The 15,777-nt window shown below is 36.8% G+C and overlaps 3 protein-coding genes across 17 annotated transcripts in view; 1 reads left to right on the top strand and 2 right to left on the bottom strand.

Annotated features, from left to right (window-relative positions):
• The window catches only part of LOC135222732 (uncharacterized), a 377,836-nt gene that overhangs the window by 256,606 nt on the left and 105,453 nt on the right, over positions 1-15,777 (bottom strand). The window lies entirely within an intron of this gene.
• LOC135222731 (excitatory amino acid transporter 3-like) overlaps positions 1-15,777 on the top strand; it is a 472,230-nt gene that overhangs the window by 443,220 nt on the left and 13,233 nt on the right. For 14 of the 15 annotated variants that reach the window (XM_064260959.1, XM_064260950.1, XM_064260958.1 and 11 more), the window contains 4 exons: positions 518-716; positions 1,596-1,638; positions 12,564-12,609; positions 15,354-15,398. In XM_064260959.1, coding sequence (XP_064117029.1) covers positions 518-716; positions 1,596-1,638; positions 12,564-12,609; positions 15,354-15,398 — 333 coding nt within the window. The remainder of the gene's footprint in view (positions 1-517; positions 717-1,595; positions 1,639-12,563; positions 12,610-15,353; positions 15,399-15,777) is intronic. The other variant, XM_064260946.1, reaches the window with a different exon arrangement.
• LOC135222736 (uncharacterized) lies at positions 4,148-8,170 on the bottom strand. Its single transcript, XM_064260976.1, has 3 exons — positions 7,379-8,170; positions 5,942-6,103; positions 4,148-5,208 (listed from the first exon to the last, which is right to left on the bottom strand). The coding sequence occupies exons 1-3, from the start codon at positions 7,428-7,430 to the stop codon at positions 4,997-4,999; spliced, it is 426 nt and encodes a 141-aa protein (XP_064117046.1). The 5' UTR covers positions 7,431-8,170; the 3' UTR covers positions 4,148-4,996.

The raw sequence follows: 15,777 nt of genomic DNA, 5'->3' as shown, positions 1-15,777 counted from the left end.
GATGCTACGTTAACATTACTTGAATTCAGATATCTTTTCAGAAGTTATTCTTATAATAATACCTGTTTTAAATAGGTGTGACGTCTACTTTCAGTTTTATTTGTCACAAATGTAAAAATATCCCTTTCCATTGATACACCTCTCCTCAAAGCCTTCTACCTGGGGCTAAAAGATATCAGGTTAAACTGAACTTTTTCGCAATTATCATACTAGAAATCTCTCTCTCTCTCTCTCTCTCTCTCTCTCTCTCTCTCTGTCCTTCCTCAGGAAGGTCATTAAAGCTTTCTTTCCATCTGTATATCTGCCTTTCACTCACTTATAAAGCAAAGAACCTCTCTCTCTCTCTCTCTCTCTCTCTCTCTCTCTCTCTCTCTCTCTCTCTCTCTCTCTCTCTCTCTCTCTCTCTCTCTCAGAGCAATCATCATTTACCTACTATATATCCCAGCCCTTGGCTTAATGTAGTCTAATTCATCGGGGTCTGTTCCCCCCCCCCCCCCTCCCCCATCGCCTCCTACAGGAAGCCTCGACCTGTCCTTGTCGAAAAAGATCGGCCTGCGCGCCGTCGGGTACTACATGACCACGACGGTCCTGGCAGTCATCCTTGGCATCATTCTGGTCGTCACCATCCATCCTGGTAAAGGGACCGACGAGGACATCACCAAGGCAGGCGAAGGGCGTACTGTCTACACTCCCGATCTCCTCATGGATTTACCCAGGTCAGTAGTCTCAGTGAAAAGTCAGGCTCTCGAGACTTGGCAAACGTCCCAGCCCACAGGGGTTGGAGCTCAATACTTTCTTCCTTGGAGGAGGAGGAGGAGGAGGAGGAGGAGGAGGGAGAGGGAGAAGGGAGAGGGAGGGAGGGAGGGGGGAGGGCGTCGATTCTGGGCAATAAGTGTTGGGACAATGGTACGACTAGTATTTTATTTATTTATTTTTATTGTTTCGTTTGCTCTTATTTCAATACGTTCAGAGTATGCAATAGCAGTAACAATATTAATAATTACAATCATTGTTCTTGTTATTATACTTTATTAGTTATTGCTACAATCGTAATAATCTTATCAACGTCAACGAGTCATTCTTAAATACAGTAGCTCTCTTGACTAACACCCTATGCCCAGTCAGTGCGAAATAAGATGCCCTGACTTTATTTAGACACTTTCGTAAGACTTTCACTTAAAAAAAAAAAAAAAAAAACATTTCTGAAAGTATAACTTGGCAGGTGGGTTGAAGGTCACTGAGGAACCATTTTTCTATTGGTTGGTCTCCCACTATCATTTAGTTTTGTCCAGAGATAGTTTCGCGTCATGATTTTTTACGTTGGATTGTCATTGTCTGTCGGGAATATATGTATTATATAGGGATATATATATATATATATATATATATATATATATATATAGATATATATATATATATATATATATAATTTGTGGGTTGATTTATCAAAAGTCTGTCATCAAAATAGGATGATTTTTAGACGTTTTACCATATTTCATTACACATAAACACATGGTTTTTTTTTTACACTGCTATATTTGTGGCTTGGCGCAGAACATCATCACCTGATTGACTTTCTGTTTTTTTCATTGCAGAAACCTCTTCCCGCCAAACTTGATTCAAGCCTGCTTTGAAACGGTAAGTCTTCATTTATTGAACTGCCATTTTCTCTTTCTTAGCTTCGTTATTCGTGGTCTGGATGATGTGTATGATTTTTGCAGACGACTGGAGACTGAGTTTCTCCCCTGCTCTGTTGCAGACCTGAGCTGTAGCGCCCCGGTTTTTATGTCGGGTTATCGTTCCGTATTTTAAGTCTTAATTAACTCATGTATATTTTGGTGAGAGTGTGTATTGCATTATTCATACGCAGCAATTACATAAAGGGTTTTTCCACGTAGCTGTTTACTAACCCGCTTTCATGCAGTCATTGCGTTCCACCATGAAATTTTTCTGGATCCGCTAGCGATGGGAGGGACGGCCAATGATAGCGCCGATCGTCTAGGGTTGGTGCCCCGTGGGTCTCTGATCTGAGCTCGATTTTCCGGAACGCCGGTGACGGGTCGGGTGGGCGCTTGTGCAAGGGGGCACATTCGAAGGTCAAGAGGAGAACCTGTTCGTTTTTAATAGGCGGATATCACCTTCCACGGGCTCGGGCAGTTTAAAAACTGGATGAACACGAACCGGAGGAGGAAGTCACAAGGAGGGGACGTACAAGAATGGAGAACTTCACATTGGATAAAACCACTGACTGAGAAACTTCAATACTGGAAAACACAGACTGGAAAACTTCACATGACTGGAGAAACCACAGACTGGAAAAACTTCACATGATTGGAAAACCACATGACTGGAAAACTTCACATGACTGGAAATTCCACCATGATCAGAAAACAAAAATTCACATGACTTGGAAAACTCACATGACGGAAAAGAACTTCCACAGTGACTGAAAAACTTCACATGACTGGAAAACTTCACATGACTGGAGAACTTCACATGACTGGAAAACTTCACATGATCGGAAAACCACATGACTGGAAAACTTCACATGACTGGAAAACTTCACATGATCGGAAAACTTCACATGATTGGAAAACTTCACATGACTGGAAAACTTCACATGACTGGAAAACTTCACATGATCGGAAAACCACATGACTGGAAAACTTCACATGATGGAAAAATCACATGATCGGAAAACTTCACATGATTGGGAAAACTCAATGACTGGAAAACTTCACATGATCGGAAAACCACATGACTGGAAAACTTCACATGACGGAAAACTTACTTGAATCGGAAACTTCACAGAGTGTGGAAAACTTCACAGACTGGAAAATTCAAATGACTGGAAAACTTCACATGATCGGAAAACACATGGACTGGAAAACTTCAACATGACTGGAAAACTTTCACATGATCGAAAACCACATGACTGCAAAACTTCACATGATCGGAAAAACTTCCAACATTTGATTCGGAAAACACATGACGGAAAACTTCACATGACTGGAAAAACTTTCCACTGATCGGAAAACTTTCACAATTGAGGAAAACTTCACATGACTTGGGAAAACTTCACATGACTTGGGGAAAACTTCACATTGATCGGAAAAACCATATGACTTGCGAAAACTTCACATGACTGGAAAACTTCACATGATCGGAAAACCACATGACTGGAAAACTTCACATGAGTGGGACATTCACAAGAATGGAAAACTTCACAGGAATGGAAAACTTCACAGGAATGGGAAACTCCACAAGAATGGAAAACTTCCCTTCAGAGCGACTTTGAGGAAGCATGGAATGTTCAAAACACTCTTCATGTGGCAGAGTTTGTTATAAAAAAAATAGATAAATAAATAAAATAAAACACACAAGCACACAAAATGGTTAAGGTCAAATAACAGAAACCTCGAATGTTTTTAAAATTTTAATTTAGGGGATTTGGCGTTTACAAATTTTGACTAGAATTAGGACTACAAATTTTTTTTTTTTTTTTTTTTTGTGTTACAGTATTGTGATCTATGGCCGTCACCTTATCCTCTTTTTTTCTGAGACTTTGAACACGAAGGAGAAACTGTAATTGTTACAATAATTGACGGCTCATTACATAAATATGTGTTTTTGTTTGTGATGACAGCAGAAGGCATAGATCATTCATGATTTATTTTTATTCACGACGCATTATCCTCAAAAAAAAACCGGTGGTCATCCCTACGTGAGTCTTTTCGTAAAACGCTCAATATCTCAAGTATCTAAAGTCGATGACCATTGTTTTTGCAACGCCATTTTTTATATTCTGAATCAACCGATTGTCAGGTTGAAGTAGTTGTAGCTTGTCTCTTCATTTAGTTAAACACTTTTTTAGGCCTTTTTGAGGTAAGGATGACTCATTTTTTTCTGAGGTATAGAATTAATTCAGGCACCAGGATCCTCTTTGAGTTAGAGGAATATTGCTGCATTTTGACAGATTTATTCTAAAGTTACTTTTAGAACTTATTCATCACTTCTTTCCCTCCATTTACTGATTAGTTGAAATCATATATATATATATCTATATATATTAAATTATACTATATATATAAGATATTAATAATATAATATACTATATATATATTAGATATATATATATAATATACATATACATATATAAAGCGATTAACCTGAACACTCCTTGATTTAACTAATCAGTAAATGGAGGAATAAGTTCTAAAAGTAACTTTAGAATAAATCTGTAAAAAATCCAGCAATATATATATATTATAAATGTATGACAATACTTATTAAAATTTTAACGATCATATAATATAATTATATATATGTATATAAAGAGCTTCATTGGAATGGTAAATTAAAAAAATGCTCACAAGAAACGTTCACGCTAGTCAACATATCGAACGGTTTGAAGTTTTCGTTAACATATATTAATGTGTTAGAGTGTATAATTCTAATTCTTTCTTTTTTTTGTGCATTTTCCTCACAAGTTTCCCTTGATAGAATTTTATTATGTTAGCGCTTTATCTTTTTACGATCTATGTTTTATGGACATAACATTTGTGTGCCATCTGTGGAATTTTTATTGAGCGAAGAGAATGTCCAGCGTGGGAATGAATATAGAGGTAATAACTGATACAGTCTGATAAGTCAGGACTAGTGGAAAAGATAGTCGAATGTAGATGTGTTTTAACTCAGTGAGATAAAGCATATGAGTGAAATTATTTTTTTGTTTTGTTTTGTGAATATTTAGTACCAGCTCTGCAACATTAAGAATAAATGTTTATCGTTTTAGATAAAATGGCAGCGTAAAGTATTTATTGTTGGAGTGAATTTAGTACCAGATCTGTTATTCCGACCCTAAACAGATCATTAAAGATTTACTATAAAAAAAACTATTGCAACATTAAGAATAAATGTTTATCGCTTTAAAAAAAATAAATAAAAAAAGGCAGTTTGAACATACATCGACTTGCAACAGCAAAAAGCAACACTGTCACGATCTGTAGAATGCCAGCAGAAGGAGGCAGTTGATCACCATGAGAACGTAACTGAAGATGGGCGTGCGACAGAGGGGGGCGCCGTTGCAGAGGTTGCTCGAGCAGTAACAGGTGACGGTGGCTGTGGATCCGTGGGTCCAGCACCCTTCCTGATGGGCGGCTCCCGACAGACTGACCTTGGGCGTGCAACCCCTGACCGCGCTGAGCTCTGGCGTAGGGGGGAAAAAAATGCTCGTTTTTATTTTGTGAAGTTTTGTTTGCCCTACTTGTAATTACGTCATGTATTATCTGTTTATATTTTGTTATTTTGTCCTGTTACGAGTATAATTATTTTTTTTATGAAAGAAGAAAAAATTGCTTGTTTTTATCTTGTTACAAGTATAATTTTTTTATGAAAGAGAAAGCTTGATTCGTATTTGAAGCTGAAAATCGAATGTGTCAGATTTTATTTCTAGTTAAATTTTGACAAATTCATGTTTTCACTTAGGAATCCCGCTTTCTCTTTCATTAGAAAAAAAAATAGATGAAACTCACGGCAGGACAAAATATAAACAGGTAATATGTGACGTAATTTTGCTAAAAGTTCTAACCAGAATTTTCCTCACGCCAAGGTCCCAAGTGCAAAAATTTCCATATAACCTTGATTCTGTAGGAGGATGAAATTATTTTATTTATATGTACACAGTTTTAAACAGGAGGATAATAGGATATATAGATGTGTGTGTGTGTGTGTAATACACATCATTTTGGGATTAGATCACACGTACCATTGCCGATATTCCAACTATTCATAGTCTTGACACACAGGAGGATAATACATATATATATATATATATATATATAATATATATATATATATATATATATATATACACACACACACACACACACACACACAGTTTTAAGAGAGCCCCGGAATACTGGGACAAGATCCCGCATACCATTGCCGATTTCCCAGCTGTTCATAGTCTTGACGCAAACGCTGTCCCCGGGACACTTCCGCCAGAAGAGCTTCCAGGAGGACGCTAAGGAGAAGACTAAACAGTCTGGCTCCCCCTGGACGCCTGTGCCGCACTCGTAGCACCACAGGTATTCCTCCTGGCCTGGAAAAAAAAGATGGTGGGAAGGAATCAGAACTCCATGTTCGGTCGATGGGGTTCTTTTTCAGTCATTGCAAATAACCAACCGGATAACAAAAAATAAATAACTAAATAAATAAATAGATAAATAAAAAATCCAGAGGCTTCATCTATGCGATTTGAAATTTTCATAGTCACTACTGAATATTTCTGCCTATATCCCGAATTTATAGTGTTTTTGTGATAGTCTTACTTGATTCTAGTTGGTTTTTAGTAATAATGATAGTGATAGTAATAATAATAGTAATATTTCTTACGTGTTACTTTCTTCGTACATTACTTGAGCAGATCATTCAGTAACATCAACAACAACAACAGCACCAACAATATAATAATAATAATAATAATAATAATAATAATAATGATGATGATGATGATAATAATTTTTCGTATGTTACTTTCTTCATACATTATTTGACTAGATCATTCAGTAACAACAATAACAATAAGTCAACAACACCAATAATAATAATAATAATAATAATAATAATAATAATAATAATAATAATAATAATAATAATAATATGTTTTATCATGCAACTTCATATATTTAAATCTGTTTGTCCACGAATGCACAAGGCGTCACTGTGAGGCTAAAGAGAGCAATTATGATAGAACAAGGAGCTTCTAAAATTTATGAGACAGGTACTGGATGATGATGTTATGATTCGAAAGGGTTCCCTAAGGTTCTTATTCATACGCTGTAAAATGATCAAGTCTCGGAGATGCAAGAGGATCTGTGGTAAACTGAACAAACTGTCAAAATATGCTTGCTAATGTTACGGCAGTGTTGTGGTGTAAGTTGTAGATGTGTCTTCAAAATTAAGTCTGTAAGCTGTAGTTGGCCTCCAAAGTTTAATCAGAACATACAAAAGGTAATTAATATATATATATATATATTATATATAATATATACTACAAAATATATAATTAATATATCTATATATATATATATATATATATATATATATATATATTATATTATATTATATTATATTAATGTAGCATGTGTATGTGTACTAACATACGCACATGTAAACACAACTAGACGCTAATTTTTCTTAAGTATGTCTACAATTACACCAAGTTTCATTTCACAGCATACAAGCGATAAAATCATAAGTCAAAATGCAAGGCAATTATCGTCTCCAGCACCAGAATTCCTATACAAGCGGACGAGTAGTTTAAATGAGTAAGTCTACAAATAACGTGAGCCTGAAGGTGCTCTTAATTACTTACCCACGACATCCTGTATCGCGAGCAGTACCATAATTGATCTGAGCATCGCCATGACGGTCAGACACTCGTGGCCGTTGTCGATTTGCAACGCAGAAGAAACTTTTAAGGTGGTGTCGTCACTGTCGTGTTTTCTTCACCCATCCTCAGGTCAGGTTACACATGATTCACGAGTAGGTTACATTCGTCCCTCTCCATTTGTTTCTTGCACCACTTAGTTAATTAGTTTTATCTTCACAGCGTCCTACGGTTTGGTTTCAGAGCCTCTCTGCCGCAGTATAGCAGAGACCGCGTACGCACAGACAGCGAGTGGGAAACAAAATAAAAGTATAGGCGTGTGTGGGTGTTGCTCGTCTTGAGGGACAAGGCCAGTTTCTGCCGCCCACGATTCTTCTTCTTAGGAGATAGTCCGAGTTCTTACATCGAGATGGCTCAGCAACGAATCGCAGTCCTTAACTCCTTATCGTTTGTTTTTCACCGACGCGTATCCGCTGCTCATTCTGTGCTATCTCCTCCTCTTCGAACGCGCGATAGAACGTGAAAGCCATTAGATTCAGGCCTTCCCCGGGCGTTTTGCTGCCACTTTCGTCAACATTCACCCAACAGGTTCATATATAACTGACGCGCGAGAAGCAACCTCTTAACGGTATGCCAGAGAGAGAGAGAGAGAGAGATTCAGCGCGAGTCTCGACGGTGTAAATATTTCGAGTTGTTTAAATTTTGCGCGGCCGTTTTCTCCTTTTGCTGAGTGAAGAGTGCGTACTGGGCGTCAAAGTCCGTGGTATTTTCAGCTTGATTCATCATCGTCTGCCGTTGGAATGCTTTCGTGAAAATAAAAGAGTTGGCCCTCTCATTTATGTTTGGAGAGGCGATCTCTGGTGAAAATGCGTTACGGGAAAGGTTAGACGAGTTGCCAAGTATGACTTTTTTTTCTTTCTTCTTTTTGTTGCTCTCTACTCTCGTTTGCTTTTCACTCCTGCCTCAAGGAAACCTTCGGTGGTTCTCCCCGTTTCTCAAGTTCGTTATGAATTGCCTTTTATTGTTTAACGGTTTCCTAGTTCCTTCTTTGAGATATAAGTAGCTGTTGGCAAGAAGACACTTTGAAGTATTTCGTAATGCCCCTGCGAGGCAAGGGGCGTGGAGCGACTTATGCCCATGCCCTCGATATCTCCAGCTAGCACCTGAGTATGCCACGAGATGACGAGGTCCTAAACTCGTATTTATTATTTTCTCCCTTGAATTGAGAGAGAGAGAGAGAGAGAGAGAGAGAGAGAGACTCACTCTGCGAATGTCTCACAGCCAGCTGTTGCCCGCGTTCCTCACTGTAGTCCAAGATAACACGGACTTGTAAATTTTTATGCGCTTGTCTTTACCTCTTATGAATGCGTTCTCAGATATGAATAATTTCAGAAGAATAATTTAACCTAAAATAAATTAAACCTTGAAGATACTAGCATTCAACGTTGAACACAGTGATGTCCTCTTGTCAATGCAAAAAGCTAACTAATCTGATATTCTTGTGTTATTTTATGCTGTTTTGATGCCAGATTTGAGAAACCAATCAGTCATTAATCATCTGCACATGTTCAGTAGTAGTAGTAGACTGAGCTGCGTTATTATATTTCTTGTGTGATTGTGCGTTACAATACATTTCAGACATTAGCCTTCGTTATATTTATTAATTTGAGACTTACGTTAGGCTGAGAGAAGTTGTCCATATATCTGAATTCATTGGTTTCTGATTTAAGTTTCATTTATTTCAGCTGCCTCCTACACACACACACACACACACACTATCTATATATAATATTTATTATATATATTAATATATATAATAATAATTTATATATTATAATAATAATATATATATATATAATATATATAGATATATATATAATATTGACTGTAATATATATATTATATATATATATATATATATTATCTATATATATATATTATATATATATATATATATATTTCAGCTTATATATGATTAGGTCAAGAACACTTATACACCTTGCTTTATATACAAGCGTGTGTATGTGATGTATAAAAGATAACTAGTATGAATGCTTGCGTTTGTATACTCAGCCATGTTGTTGTTGGTAGCGTTGCAGATAAAGATTTAAACAGCAGGAAGTGCTGTTTTTTAATCCTTTATGTGTAGTTGATACTCAAGATTTATAGACATTTTTACGACTGAGGCAGCGATCAATATGATACTCGTCAAATTGTGCGTTGTCATCACCGAAGGAGTTGTATGTGATTAGAAGCATAGAGGTTGGAGCTATACAGTTCCTGCTCTTATGCTCAAGACGACGTCGTGTAATTGCAACTTCCAAAAGTTCAAGCTAAGATGCAGTGCACAACTACCCGAATGCTATTCTTGCATTTGAATACACTTTTATCCATTTATTAATTTTTTTTCTATTTAGTAAGCGAGATCACACCTTTCTGTATTTCCCTCTACCTTCTCTTACTTCCTAGGGATCGACATATTCTTTGGAAGCTTGAATCTCAAGTCATTGGTCCCTCGAAGTGGGCTTGTTCCACGTGAATAGGGGTCATCTTCTGGATAATAATAATAATAATAATAATAATAATAATAATAATAATAATAATAATAATAATAATAATAATAATAATAGTATTTGGAAGCTTGTATTCCAAGCCAGTAGTGACCCCTCTGGTGGCTTGTTCCATGTGGATAGGGTTCAACTTTTGGATAATAATAATAATAATAATAATAATAATAATAATAATAATATGTATAAGCTTGTATTCCAAGTCAGTGGTCCCTGGAGGTGGGCTTGTTCCATGTGAATAAGGTTCATCTTCTGAATAGTAATAATAATAATAATAATAATCTTTGGAAGCTTGTATTCCAAGTCAGTGGCACCTCTGGTGGCTTGTTCCATGTGGACAGGGTTCATCTTCTGAAATTGTAATAATAAAAATAATTCTTTACGAACAAGCAGAAAATATAGAAACTTCAGTTGGGACGTCGGAATGACTCCATAGCTCAAAGTTTGACAGGGACTGATGAGAGGCAGCCTCCCTCCAGCCATCCCGAGAGTGGCGCCTTGCCGGTGCCCATTGTCCCAGTGACAGATTCGACTCGATGAGGGGGTTGTCACAAAAGGGCCAAGCTGATCCAAAGAGGGCGGCACAGAGCTTCCGTGACGTAAGGTGATGGATGGAGAAGGGGGGGGGGGCGCCCTCCCTCCCCGCCGTTGCCGCTTTGTTGGGGCTTGTCAGATCCGACACCGAAGGACTCTGTTCTTTTTCTGCCCAGTTACGGTTTTGTCGATGCTCTTATACTCCCGTAGTAGTAGCTGTAGTAGTAGTTCTAGTAGTTGCAGTAGTAGTAGTAGTAATATTTACATAAGTAGCCTCATCCACCTTGTCAGTAATGAGCTCAGCCCCCTGAACCAAAATGAAACTTGAGGGTTGAAGTATAACATAAGCGATACAGATGTCAAATTGATGGTAAGGGTTTAAATGCACAAGTATTCAGCCAAGCGTAGTAGTAGTGATGTCTCCACGGGTTTTTTCCTCGATAATTTGCATTTTTAATATATTTCAATAAAGTGTCCATCTTTTGGGGAACGAGAAGTATTACACCTCATCTCGTACTTGAAACCATTTTAACGAACTATGTTACTTAGTTAATGTATGTGTGCGGTTTTAGACGTTACGAATAAAGGGTAATCCGTTACCGGTATCCCAGAAGCTAAAACATGACAGCTTTAATTGTTGAATGCTATCTTGGCATCCTTCGTGGAGTGGAAAGGGCCAGTTTCTTCGTTTCATTCCAAAAAATAAATTAAATTATTGAGGAATCGGGACACTCCACTTCAGAGCAGGCGACTGTGGCTGTAGATTCCACATGTTAGCACCTGGTACTGGGCCTTGATTTGAATTTTTTTCTATTCTGTGTTATAAAAATCCACAATTATATAGTAAATTGTATTACTATGTAAAAGGTGAAAACATATATAGCTGTGGATTTTAATTACCCAACTTTATTTCAACGAGATAGTGAACTTCTTAGCTATATCTAAGTCTATATGTTACCTCGGTTTCGGGTAGTATTGGAAGATAGTATTGGATGTTATTTTTTATGCATAAAACTCACCTTTTGCATGAATAAAAAAAAATAAAGAAAGCGTTGTTTTCATAGTTTTCGAACTTCTAGTATTTATGAAACATTTAAAACGACAATTTGAAAGCAATTGTATCGCAGTCACCCCAGCTGTGTTCAATGACAGAATGTGAAATGATCATTATCACAGCTCCGGCCGAAAAACATGTGCATAATTTTACGTTTGTGCCTGAATTTTTATGTCAGCTCATTCCTTCGTAAAAATTAGTCGGAACCCTGAATATTGACTTCAAATATACCCCGGAAATATTGATTTTAGATTCAGTTCAACGAATATTTTGTTTGTATTGGTGTTATATTTTCCCCACGTACAGATATGTAGATTTTTCATGTTGAAATGTGGCGTCCAAGTCTAGCGTGTGTGTGTGTGTGTGTGTGTGTGTGTGTGTGTGTGTGTGTGGACATAAATACATAGTACATAACTGCTGACGCACGAAAATGCATAACTACTTTCGCACGAACATACATACATACATAAATACATACTTCCGCACGAACATACATACATACATAAATACATACTTACGCACGAACATACGTGCATAACTACTTACGCACAAACATACATACATTACAGCTTACATGCATGCATACATACATACATGCATACATATATAAACAGTGCAAAAGAATAAAAAAAATTCTAGTGATATCAGATTTGCACATAAGAAGGAAAAAATAGAAAACATCAAAACTTTAAAAATACGTTTATACATAATACAAACATAAATACATACATACATAACATACATAAGCGAATACCACAGAAAAATGATAGGCAGAAATCCAAGCGCTTTCTGCCTATCATTTTCCTGTGGTATTCGCTTATTTAATGCAGTCACGTGCATCTACTGTGATTTTTAAAACATACATACATACATTTAGGCAAAGGACTTGTGTGTGACTGTCTGTGTTCCTTTGTGTCATTTATCATCAGTGCACCATCTCTTTCATTTTCATCCAATAATCCTATGATATTGCAGATGACTCATTCGAATGACCATTTTTTCTTTTGTCTTTCAGCACAAGACAGCAATCGTGGAACCCAAGATCGGAGAAAACGATACGCGTAGGTATTCCCTCTGTTGTCGTTATCAACATATTGTTTGTTTTTTTTCTTTTTCTTGTTTTATTTTGCTTGAGCAACAAGAGCACCTCTTGAGTTAGATAATTAGTGTTTGATTAACGCTTACTAAAAAACGTGAATAGTTCGAAAGCAAAATCTTGTAAATATGCTGTAGTTGAAGTTTTTTTTTTTTCTTACTCCGCTGACAATGTCCGAAATTCTGTATATTAGCGTTTTACGGGGTCCGTGGGAACCTGCCAGTCGATCAGTTATGTCCTAATGTGTATACACTCGGTAGTTCCTCAGTAGAAACGCACCGTCAAGCAACGTTTAGTCGGTCGTATGATCATAGTTGTAATTGGTAGGGAAGCGCATTTTTGCATGTTTTTTTGAGAATTGCTCGTTAATATATTGTAGTTGCTTGGGTTTTATTGTGGATGAGGTTCATTCTAATGATTTTGAAACTTTTATAGGAAAAAAATGAAAAGCGAGCAATCTTGTTAGCAACATTTTGGGAGCTGAGCTACAGATCGTCTTTATTTGGTCAGTGGTGTTGCCTAAAAAATAAATATATATTTTGTAGGTTATGTTTATTCAGTCATAATTTTATCTGATACTATTGGACCTTTTTTTTCATAGGTCGAATTTCGAAAACCTCTATTATTTTGTACACTAGCTGGCACAGTATTTTTTCTTCTTTTTGGTTGGTCTAATTTCTCCTTTTTGGTAGGTCGAATTTCTCCTTTTTGTTAGGTCGAATTTCTCCTTTTTGGTAGGTCGAATTTCTCCTTTTTGGTAGGTCGAATTTCTCCTTTTTGTTAGGTCGAATTTCGAAAACCTCTAATTTTTGTACACTAAGCTGACACATTATTATTTTTTTTCTTTTCATTTCAATTTTTTTTTTTCTTTTTGGTAGGTCAAATTTCGAAAACCAATTATTTTGTACACTAAGCTGACATTAATTTTTTCTTCTTTTTGGTAGGTCGAATTTCCAAAACCTCTATTATTTTGTACATTAAGCTGCCACAGTATTATTATTACTCTCACAAACAAAAAGAGAGAAAAAAAAACACTTAAGCTTTCCCACACTTGTCTACGTTAGATCACAAGAATGAGCCGCAAATGCGTGATGGGCAGTTTTTTTTTTTTTTTTTTTTCAGCGCCACACACACATACACACACATGTCCAGATAAGGTTACACGTAGCCTCCTGTGATCTGAGCTTTTTTGTTGCTGGCCGACTCAACGTTACTCTCGGGTAGCCGCCGCCGCTACTTGAAATAAATAGCAATTTGATGGGGCGCTGCTGGGTGGGGTGGGGGTTGCTTGTTGTGCTGTTTCACCACTTGGAAGTGGGTGGCCGGGTATAGGATGATTCTATTTACTCCCACCTTTTTGTTTTTATTTGTTAAATAACCGCAGGTTCTCTGTTTGCTGACAGGAAGCCTCCTCGCCTTTCTATCGGGCGATTTCGAGAAAATTGCTGCGTATTTTTATTACGCTACTTTCAGCTTGCCTTAATCGTTTGATGTATGACCAAAAGAGTTATTATTGGTACGCCTGCTCATGCAGTGTTGACGTTTCAGTTTCTGTTTAATATATATATATATATTATATATATATATATATATATATAGATATATATATATATATATATATATATATATATATATATATATTACTGGTAACCTTCTTAGGCACGAAGATGTGGTAATTCGATTGTATTCCACATAGGAAAATGAAAATGGTATATCTCAGAAAGTGCCCAACAGTTTCGTCCTCCAATGGACCTCTTCTTGGAGCGTTTATTAAGGAAATCGCTCCAAGAAGAGGTCCATCGGAGGACGAAACTGTTGGGAATTTTCTGAGATATGCCATTTTCATTTTACTATGTGGAATACAATCGAATACATATATATATATATATATATATATATATATATATATATAGATATATATATTATATATATTTAGATCAGCCTTTGAAGAAGATTCCTTTGTATAGCTGTCGTCTTATCACCAATTTAAAGTTTCCCACAAGTGTCGGATTCCTCTCCTTAGGATGGCGTGGGTTCACCCGCTGGCTTTTTTCTTTTGTTCATTTGGTTTCGTGGGGATGCCGTGTCGTATTTCATTTGGATATATCTTGAGCGGAAAAAAGGGGAGTCTGAATTATAAAAAAAAATAAGAAAACAAAAAGTATTGCTCTCTTGCTGCTGTGCAACAATTGCTAGAAAATTTTCTTGTGTGTCTTGTTTTAATACCAACATGAGACTATCGACTAACCACGTTTGTTTGTTTTTCTTCTCTTTGGCTGAAGTAATATACATATTTAGAGACTTATTTAGAAGTTTATATTTACAGTACAGTAGGTTTTTAAAATGTGATTGGACATGCATGTGGAATAAACAACTAAGACTCACCTCTGCTTGTGTTGATACTCTAGACCTACACAGTACACACACACACACACACACTCACACATCACGATTTCCAATTTGTATGCAGTCATATTAACTCCGAATGTCTTTATACATCAGCTAATAATAATGAAGAATGATTAAAAGCTTTATCTTTACTAGTGGTGAGCTGAATGCGCTTGTAAGAGCAGCCACTTTAAGCAGCAAGTAGTTAGTGAGTGAGGCTGCGCTTGAACGTGTGTTCGCTCAAATCTTCTTCATTATTGTTGTTAATTATCCTTAAGAGACCCGAGAGACCCGTATAATTCACTGGATTTTGCCTTTCAGGAATACCAGAGTGGATAAGAAAGTATAACTGGACTGAAGGAGCAGGTGAGTGGTATCTGATGCATTGTGGGATTTTGGTTCGAAGTGGGGCAACATCGGCCTATCCATTCCAGCATAGCGGCAATTTTCGTGTGTTGTAGAGCCTTCCTTCTTCAGCAACCGCGGCTGCCCTTCTCCACCTCGGCGATTGTTATTAAGGGACTTCTTGTTAATTTTCACTTACAGAAATGACAATGCCCCATTTACCTCCCCCAAAGTGCCTATTCGGCCTTGAAGTCACATGAGTAAAACTAGTACTATTAGAAAATGCTCTACACCTTTAGGCCCATTTTAAGAAAGTTCTGGGTGGCACTTTAAATGGCGAATCATTGTGCTTTTTCTTTCACTGTAAATATAAATTCTTTTTGGCCTGTTTAACTGGTGG

The sequence above is a fragment of the Macrobrachium nipponense genome, chromosome 8, assembly GCF_015104395.2.
Source record: "Macrobrachium nipponense isolate FS-2020 chromosome 8, ASM1510439v2, whole genome shotgun sequence".
Taxonomy (NCBI): Eukaryota; Metazoa; Arthropoda; class Malacostraca; order Decapoda; family Palaemonidae; genus Macrobrachium; species Macrobrachium nipponense.
This window is presented reverse-complemented; position numbering and strand designations above follow the sequence as displayed.